This window comes from Tamandua tetradactyla, chromosome 7 (genome assembly GCF_023851605.1).
Source record: "Tamandua tetradactyla isolate mTamTet1 chromosome 7, mTamTet1.pri, whole genome shotgun sequence".
Lineage (NCBI taxonomy): Eukaryota > Metazoa > Chordata > Mammalia > Pilosa > Myrmecophagidae > Tamandua > Tamandua tetradactyla.
The window spans coordinates 113,813,396-113,823,567 of record NC_135333.1 but is presented as its reverse complement, the minus strand read 5'-3'; the positions used below and the strand labels follow the sequence as shown (position 1 = coordinate 113,823,567).

Below are 10,172 nucleotides of genomic sequence, written 5' to 3'. Positions count from 1 at the left end.
TATAATGATTTGATATATGGATTTCCTTTAAAATGCTCAACAAAAGAAATACTGTTAGGGAGCTAGATGACATAAGATTGAGAAATGTTGAATCACTTAAACAGCTGATTGGCAAATGGAGATTGATTATGACTTTCTTTATATTTCTTTTAACTTGAAATATGATGTGCTCCAGAAAACTTTTGGGTGACTCACAATATAGCAATAGGGAAGAAGACACACCAAGGCAGTGATGTCAGCATTGAATAGAATTATTTGCACAAGGCATGAGAGAGGAAAAGTAATAGTCCTTAGTTAAGTTGTTGGGTTAGTATTTTAAATGACACGATGCTTTAAATATGAACATGTCAATAGAAGACTTCTGAATTTGGCCTGGTAGAAAAGAGTGAGCCATTTCCTCAAAAATTACTTAAAACACAAGGGGGACAAAGACATACAGACAAACTCCATTTTCAACCACCAAAACTAAAAGATCTTAAAACTCAAAACCAAAAAATAGAAGAACATTCTCACAGAAATGGATAAGTAAACCAAAGGCATTGGAAAAACCCAGAGAAGATATCACAAGCTACCTCTCTAAGAATAAGCCAGTTGAAAAACACTCTTATGACCAGCAAGGAGAGTGAAACAGCATGGTAATCACAAAGCACAACCAAGAATGTCTTAACATTGAGGTCTGACTACATGGTAGGAACTGCTTATTAATTAAATTAATACTAAGTCAATGTAAATGGTATTCCCTCAGGTGCCAATCCATGAATTTCTTGTTTGCGACACTGGGAACTGGGTGTGTGGGCTGGAGACAGGACTCCATTTGTCAGGAAGTTTCCAGAAACCGAAGTCAGGGTTAAATAAGAAAGCAGAGACAAGCTTTATTTATAGCGAACTGTTGGTGAGGCAAAAAAAAAAAAAAGCAGAAAGATTTGTGAATTGGGAGCCTATCTGCAGTGATCTTTGCTGGCTGGCACAAATCAAAGATTGAAAGAATTATTCATGCAATATTGAAATACAGTCTCAACCCCTCCCCCAGAATAGTTTCTGCAAATTCAAAGATGAATATTAATTAGAAAGTAACCATTTCAAGACGAACAAAAGAAACACATATTCAAGTAAATTAAAGGGGTAGGGAAAATAAAAGGCAAGCAAAGAATATTCACCATAAAAAAGTCACTATGAAAATTATTAAAAATTAAATGAAATGATCATCTCCGTGATATAAGAGCGCAAAGGACAGTACAGTGAGAAACGTAAGATAAAACATTAGCTTGTAGCGCTCAGAAAAGAAGCAAAGAACACAATAACTCCAATTCCTAAATGAAGACCAAATGGAAAGCAACGCACAGGGGAATAAACATTACCGAAGGCACAATAGCACACACCCAGAAGACACAGATATATGAACAGCATCACATAAAGACCACAGAGTGTTTAGACAGTCAAGAGAAAATATAGAGATGGAAACCAAAGTAAATCCACTGCAAGCATATTTGGAAGCCCTAAAGGGAAAGAGAGCATATGTGGTATATGTGTATATTTGTACAAATGTATGTTTATATCCACAACTGATAGTCTCTCTCATACACTCTCTCATACACACACATACACATATATCTCACATGCCCCAGAAAAACCACAGAATCATATCCAAGTTACTGGAAGGATACACAGGGAACTTGGTAACAGCACTTGCTTCCAAATAGGAAAATTGAATGGCTGGAATATAGCCTGGAGCATGTACTTTGTTTCATAAACTCGTATTATTTCTCTGATTTTTAAATACCTGAACAAATGTATAAGTAAAAATGTCCAACATTATAAGTAGACACTTCCCTATCTCTATGTCTGGAAAAGTTTAAATACATAAGAGAAACTTACTAGGCTTCTAGATTTAACTATAAGTTTACTGGAAATGCCAAGGATAGAGTAAAATATTAAGTGATATCATAAGGATGCAATAAAAAAAAATCAAAGAGGACAATTAGCCTGGTTTATTTGACAAATAAATTTCAAGGCAAAAAGAGATAGAGATGAATCTAATGATTCATATGGTTAACTAGACACATAAAATAAAAAACATATCACCCAAATACAATATGGATAGACTTTATTTGGATCCTTATTGGAGTACTAAATTATAAGATATCAGACCAACAGGGGTATTTCAATATTGACTAGACTCTTGGTGTTTAAAAAATTGATAAATTTCTGTGATGTAAAAATGATGTTTCGGTTATATTTTTAAAGAGTATTTTGATAAGACACCATTCTGAATTATTTAATGATGAAATTATATGATCACTGGGATTTTCTTTCATAGTTTTAAGTGGGAGAGGGAAATTGGTGGGGGTAGAGAGGAAAGAAGTTTGGCCACAAGGAAATTGCTAAAGCCTCATGATGAGTGTAGAGTCTATAAGTTTTCCTTTTAGTTTTACATCCGTTTGAAATTTTACACTAAAAGGTCAAATTTAACATTTGTGATCATCAGAAAAATCAGCAATCTCTCTGTTAGAGTTTATACGACAGATTACAGTTGAGCTCCAATTTACCAGCTGCTAGAAACGAACGAGGTCGGGATGAGAGATCACCCAGTATATTCTGATATACCAGCATAACATGGTGAACGTTGCTTTGAAACAATGACTAAATCCTGACTTCAGCGAATTGTTAATAGTCTTATTGTATTGGCATCAAGTCAAAACTTGAAGGCAAGAAATTTATCCCTGAGTACGGATGAAAAAAATCTTCATATTTCATAACTTTTCTAATGATTGGGGGTGATCTCACAATGTGTAAAGCCCAGCCCTTTCCAATCTGCAAGCTCACCTTCCAGGACTGAGCCCAGCCCATTTTCACCATATATAACCTGCAGCCAGGAGGCCCATCTCACACTTCTCCTTCTCTCAGCTCTACACTCCAGCCACTCGTGCTTCCTTCAGCCTCCACCTCTCCAGGGAACCATGTCTAGCAAATCCACCATGAGGACCCAGAGCAGCAGCAGCCACCGGGGCTTCAGCACCAGCTCAGCCAGAGTCCCTGGGGTCTGCCGCTCTGGCTTCAGCAGCGTCTCTGTGTCCCGCTCCAGGGGCAGTGGTGGCCTGGGTGGGGTTTGTGGAGGAGCTGGCTTTGGAAGCCGGAGCCTCCACAGCCTGGGGGGCGCCAAGAGGATATCCCTCGGAGGGGGCAGCTGTGTCATCAGGAGTGGATACGGTGGCAGAGTTGGAGGAGGCTTTGGCCTTGGAGGAGGAGCCGGGAGTGGATTTGGATTTGGCAGTGGAGTCAGCGGTGGCTTTGGCTTTGGTGGCGGGGCTGGATTTGGTGGTGGCTATGGGGGCCCTGGCTTCCCTGTCTGCCCCCCTGGAGGCATCCAAGAGGTCACCGTCAACCAGAATCTCCTGACTCCTCTAAACCTGCAAATCGACCCCACCATCCAGCGGGTGAAGAACGAGGAGCGGGAGCAGATCAAGACCCTCAACAACAAGTTTGCCTCCTTCATTGACAAGGTAAGACTCGAGGGCTCAGTCTACACAGGGCGCTTCAGGGGGCCCAAACTTGGGAAACAATAAAAGGTTGTCTAATAAAGGGTTGGGGGACAGGGGAGATTTAGGAAAGAGGGAGAAGGAGACGTAGATCAGGATTCCAGAGGGATGACTGACTGGCTTCTTGTTGAACACGGGTAGAAAGAAGGTGATGGAAAGCAGGTACACCTGATGAATCTCTTAAATGCCCCTCATTGGGCTTAGATGGAATCCTCAACTTTTGATGAGGCTGAAGCAGAGTCAAGTAAATGGGAAGTGGAGTGGGTTGACTTCAACCCCTGAAGGGCCACAGGATTACCAAGGAAAGGCCAATCGAAACCTACTCTGCATGGGAGGGAAAAAATATAGACTAAGAAAAGGACGTTCTGCTCACATGAGATAAAGAGGCTTACAATCCTCTATATAACCCACAGGGCAGTGAATTTGTGCTAGAAACAGGGGACAGCTATCTATCAAGGATATTTAGACGAGAATCATGTGTCAAGGGGAAAGTGCGGTTACAATCTATTCATTAGATACCATGTTGCATCTTTTAAAATGGAAGTCCTATGTAAAATAAAAGATTTGGACAATCTATCAGTTTAATGTTATTTTCAAGGTATATTGAGGATTCTGCTTTACGAGAAAAAAAGAGAGTAAGTGTTGTAAATCTCTGATGAGCTCCATAACTTGCAGAGTGGGTAAGCTCAGAGATGCGTGGGGAGCTTTTCTTGGTGGGATCTGTGGGTTTGGAAGGAAAAATGTTCAGGGGAACAGAACTCTCAGCCTGAGCTCTCCTCATGCTCAGGAGTTTCTCAGCACCATGGAGACCTCCCAGGTCCACATGGGGATCTAATTAACACAGATACTCACCCTCCCTTGGTCTGACAAATGCCATCTTATTTGCTCTCCAGGTGCGCTTCCTGGAGCAGCAGAACAAGGTTCTGGAGACCAAATGGACCCTGCTCCAGCAGCAAGGTCCCAAGACCGAGAGGCAGAGCCTGGAGCCTCTGTTTGAGCAGTACATCAGCAACCTCAGAAGGCAGCTGGATTCTATCACCGGGGACAGAGGCCGCCTGGACGCAGAGCTCCGAAGCATGCAGGACCTGGTGGACGACATGAAGAACAAGTGAGTTGAACAGGGGATGTGGGGCTCAGTGCTTGAAGGTGGTGTGCCGGAGCAAAGGCGTCGCCAGCTGTTACTTGGAATCAATTGCTTTCCATGTCCAGTGGAAATGAAATTGCAAATCATTGCCCAAAAGCACATTAAAAAGAGTAAATCGAATGTGTTGGTGGAGAGGAAAGAAGAAAATAAATTTGGGGACCATAAAAAGAATCTTTTAGGTTCTTTCTACAGGAATATTCAATGCGGAAATATTTCATTTCGTTTCATTAAAAGGATTGAAACCCAGGCTTCCTTTTCCATGTCATGTTACCAAAGTGGCTCAAATATATCTTATCCTTTTCTTGTTACAGATATGAAGATGAAATTAACAAACGTACAGCAGCAGAAAACGAATTTGTGACTCTGAAGAAGGTGAGCAAATGAAGACCAGGGGGTTAAGTTTCTTTGCTGAAGGAGGGGGTTGTGCGTCTCTGCCCGAATCTGAGACGACACTAGAGAGGAAGCCTAAGGCTAGAGCAGGAGGGCACAGCTGACTCCAGGCTGTTTTTCCTCAGGACGTCGATGCTGCCTACATTAATAAGGTTGAACTGCAAGCCAAGGTAGATGGTCTTAGAGAGGAGATTGATTTCCTGAGAGCCTTCTATGAGCAGGTAAGCCATGCCCACTCCTTTTGTTTAGTTTAACGGGGTTCCAGGAAGGGTGGAAGATAAATTGGTTTGGGATTCCTTATCATTGTACCTGGAAAATATCATCTTAAAATGTTATGTTCTACAGGAGCTGTCCCAGATGCAGACTCAGTTCAGCGACACGTCCGTGGTCCTGTCCATGGACAACAACCGCTCCCTGGACCTGGACAGCATCATCGCCGAGGTCAGGGCCCAGTATGAGGACATCGCCAACCGCAGCCGGGCCGAGGCCGAGTCCTGGTACCAGACCAAGGTGAGCAGCGAGTTGGCAGCCGTGAGGAATCCATGAGGCTCCTAACTGCAGAGGTCCAGCTAGGAGGTGCACTGAAAGTCTGCAGACTGCATTCAGGAAAGGTCCTGCTAGGAAGCTAGAGTCATTGTACAGAATGCACATCCGTGCACACTGAGGGTACACACTTTCAGATTTTACATCCAAGTCTATTTAGTAAAAGAATCCAAACACAAGAGTTTGGTACCATAGATACTGAGCTAGTGATCTTTGCTTTTAGTTTCACCATGAATACTGGCTTTCAGAAGCATTGTACAGGACACCAGCCATCCAGAAGAACTGGGCAGTCAGTGGTCCCACAGAAAGGATGGTCTGGCATTCAAATGTTCAGTGTTGAACCATCTTGCAATACTAACTTCTCCTAAAGTCCCCATTACGTTCAAATGTATTAAATGCCTGATTGAGAGAGAAAGTCATGAAAGGCCTGGGGAAACTCACGTATACTATCTCTCACTCTCTCTGGACTACAGTACGAAGAGCTGCAGGTCACAGCAGGCAGACATGGGGATGACCTGCGCAACACCAAGCAGGAGATTGCTGAGATGAACCGCATGATCCAGAGACTGAGATCAGAGATTGACAATGTCAAAAAACAGGTAGGGTGGGGTTGGGAAGCAATGGGATAGAAATACTCTTATCTTATCTTTCTAGACTATGAGGCTGTCATCACCCATCATTTGAACAAATACCTTGCTTGGTAGTGACCAAGCCAATAGGAGGAGAGAAGAAGACATGTGGTGGCTGCCCTTATTGAGCCCTACTGTTTAGGAGAGATGGGTCAAAATCCAAGAAAATGTTACAAATACATGGACAGAACCAGACCCAGCTGATAAAGGGGTGGAAATTTGGGATAGAGCCATTGAAATGCGGTTGACCTAAGAGGAATAATTGGCTTGAGAACATTCAAGGAACAAATTGGGAAGAAAGGAAGGCCAAAATTAGAGAAAAAATGTTGCAAGTTCAGTCAGGAATTTAAAAAAGAGAGAGTGGAACTAAAGTACAGGAGAAGATCCCTGCTTCCCAAATGTGTAAGTGACTGAGAGGAGGAAAGAAAATTTTCAATAGGTTCATTGAAAATTCACTACTACAATTGAAGATATTAGTCACATTGTAAAACTTGAGTTGCATTCAAGAAAGACACTACCAACTCTGCTCCATGTTTACATTTGGTGACAATACTCAAAACAAAGATGCAGGTCCATTTCTTCCAATGCCTCCTGCTCTCATGTCCACAAGTGTCTCTCATCAGTCAGCGCACAGTCAGACTACATTCTCACGCACGCTGGCCGACACAAAGGGGCACAGGTTTTCCTCCAGTGTTTCCAGAGTTGACAAGGCTTCCAGGACACAAAGAGAGATAAGAAGAGTCCTTATCCGTCAACTCTGGGCTGTCGAATTCTTCCTAGCTGGGAAAGAAGAAGAACCAAGGTTGGTCTCCACTGGAAAACCAGATTGCAAGTTCATTCTCCCCGTTTTACTCCCTCTAGAATGCCAACCTGCAGGCCTCCATCGCTGATGCTGAGCAGCGTGGGGAGATGGCCCTCCAGGATGCCAAGAATAAGCTGGAAAGTCTGGAGGATGCCCTGCAGAAGGCAAAGCAGGACATGGCCCAGTTACTGAAGGAGTACCAAGAGCTCTTGAATGTCAAACTATCTCTGGACGTGGAGATCGCCACCTACAGGAAGCTACTGGAAGGCGAGGAATGCAGGTGATTAACTCACAGCCCTTCTTCAACCTCTGGGTGTATCTCCAAGCGACAGGCCACTGAGTACAAGTTTAGGACCCTATGGTCATGGCCATGAGTGCTAGTCTTAGGAACAAGTGAAAGTACATTTTCCCCATAGACTGTTCCACCAAATGGGGCATCCCACACTGATCCAGGTAATGGATTTCTGAGTCTCATCTTCTCTGTATTTCTTCTCATAGGCTGCAAGGGGAAGGCGTTGGACAGGTCAACATCTGTAAGTACTTTTACTCCCTTCCTCCCTGTCCTTCTGGCTGGACTCAGGCTAAAAAATGAGTCTCACCATGTCTTCTTTCCTTGTCCCCTCCTCACCACAGCTGTGGTGCAGTCCACCGTCTCCAGTGGCTATGGCGGCGCCAGCGGTGTCAGCAGTGGCTTAGGCCTGGGTGGAGGTAGTGGCTACTCCTACAGCAGTGGTCACAGCCTTGGAGGTGGCTTCAGTTCCGGAAGTGGCAGAGGCATCAGCGGTGGCCTCAGCTCTGCTGGGGGCAGCAGTTCTACCATCAAATACACCACCACTTCTTCCTCCAGCAGGAAGAGCTACAGGCACTGAAGTTCTACTACCAGCTCTCGGCTCCACTAGGCCAAGGTCCCCTCTCAAGCTGCCTAGTCCCCCTACTTAGGGGTCTTGCAGATGTCACTTTTCTTCTTCTCTCCAGGGTTCTGGCCCCTCTTAGAACTCAAAATGCTTAGGCCCTTGTTTTTCCTCCTCTCTAATAATGCTCCACCTGAGCATCCTTTGCTGAACATTAGGATGTTAACCTCTGAATTATCATCATTATTTAATCACAGCGGATCAAATCAGAAGCTTCGCCTAGATACTAAATTATCTCTCTCTTGCATCCAACATCTGATATCTGAGGCTGAGCATTAAAAGAAAATGACCTTTTACCCTTTCAACAATAAAAACCTGGTCTAATTCAGAGCAGGACATCTTCCCTTTGATTTTAGAGGCCCAGGAGTTTCCATTTTACAAGTGCTGTGAGCCTCCCTCACTGTAGCCATGAAATCGCAAGTGACCAGCCCAATGATGTACAGAGACTGTATCCCTGCGATGGTTCCTCTACTCTTTGCTCTTTTGTAATTGCTAAATAAAGCATATTTCTAATATAATGTATTGTTTAATATTGCTTTGCTTTGGTACCAATAGTTCTTATGGTTTATTTTTTGGGGGGGGAGGGAGCAGGGTACATGGTCGGGAATCGAACCTGGGAATCAAACCCAGGAATCTCCCATATGGAAGGCAAGCCTTCTACCACTGAACCACCTGTGACCCATTTTATGCTTTTTTATCTCACAAATACCTTTTCATTTTGAAAAATACCCCAGATCCCCACATGATCTTAGCTACCCTTCCCCCCCCCCCAAAACACAAACATAACATACACTGCTTCACAGAAGTTTTACAAAGAATAGTTTAGCAGCTTCCCAATGCTCAGGGTTCTTCCCCAGTTCAGACTCCATCCTAAACTTCAGCAGGAGGAGTGGGGGGACCTGACCTACCTTCTCTGTACACTCTGCATTTTATGCCCATACAAGGTATTACAGCAGCTTGGTCCCCCTGTCTTGGTCTCTGGACCACTCCACCCCCTGCCTCAGTGCTCACCCATTACACCCTGTTGGAGAAACATATTTCTGATGAATCAGAACAAATCATATTTGAAAAGAGAATAGAATATTTGGTTTATGCTTAAAATAGCCATCATGACCATGAAACATGGCTGGCAACCCATGTATCAAAAGCATTAAAAATGTGCATACTAATAAATAAGATCAGAAATGGAAGAGGAGACATAACCAGTGACCCCACAGAAATAAAGGAAGTAATGACAAGATACTATGAACAACTTTATGCTAATAAACATGACAGTGTAGATGAAATGGACAACTTCTCAGAAAGGCATGAACAACCAACTTTGACTCGAGAAGAAGTAGACAACCTCAACAAACTAATCACAGGTAAAGAAATTAAATCAGTCGTTAAGAAGCTCTCCAAAAAGAAAAGTCCAGGACCAGATGACTTCACATGTGAATTCTACCAAATATTCCAGAAAGAATTAGTACCAATCCTGCTCAAACTCTTCAAAAAAAACTAAAGAGGAGGGAAAGCTACATAACTCATTCTACGAAGCCAACATCACCTTCATACCAAAGCCAGACAAAGATATTACAAAAAAGAAAACTACAGACCAATTTCTCTAATGAATATAAATGCAAAAATCCTGAACAGAATTTTAGCAAATTGAATCCAGCAACACATTAACAGAATTATACATCATGACCAAGTAGGATTCATCCTAGGTATGCAAGGATGGTTCAACATAAGAAAATCAATTAATGTAATACACCATATCAACAAATCAAAGCAGAAAAACCACATGATCATCTCGACTGATGCAGAAAAGACATTTGACAAAATTCAACATCATTTCCTGTTGAAAACACTTCAAAGGATAGGAATAGAAGGGAATTTCCTCAACATGATAAAGGGAATATATGAAAAACCCACAGTTAACATCATCCTCAATGGGGAAAAACTGAAAACTTTCCCCCTAAGATCAGGAACAAGACAAGAATGTCCACTATCACCACTGTTATTCAACATTGTGTTGGAAGTTCTAGCCAGAGCAATTGACAAGAAAAAGAAATACAAGGCATCAAAATTAGAAAGGAAGAAGTAAAACTCTCACTGTTTGCAGATGATATGACACTATATGTCTAAAACCCCGAAAAATCCACAGCAAAACTACTAGAAACAATAAATGAGTACAGCCAAGTGGAAGGTTACAAGATCAACACTCAAAAATCTGTA

The 10,172-nt window shown here is 42.7% G+C and overlaps 1 protein-coding gene across 1 annotated transcript; it reads left to right on the top strand.

Annotated features, from left to right (window-relative positions):
- Nucleotides 1-2,889: 2,889 nt before the first annotated feature.
- Nucleotides 2,890-8,455, top strand: LOC143642414 (keratin, type II cytoskeletal 6A-like). Its single transcript, XM_077110771.1, has 9 exons — nt 2,890-3,500; nt 4,430-4,644; nt 4,992-5,052; nt 5,196-5,291; nt 5,416-5,580; nt 6,087-6,212; nt 7,104-7,324; nt 7,543-7,577; nt 7,678-8,455. Exons 1-9 carry the CDS (start codon nt 2,958-2,960, stop codon nt 7,911-7,913), a joined length of 1,698 nt encoding a protein of 565 aa, XP_076966886.1. The 5' UTR covers nt 2,890-2,957; the 3' UTR covers nt 7,914-8,455.
- The last annotated feature ends 1,717 nt before the right edge of the window (nt 8,456-10,172 follow it).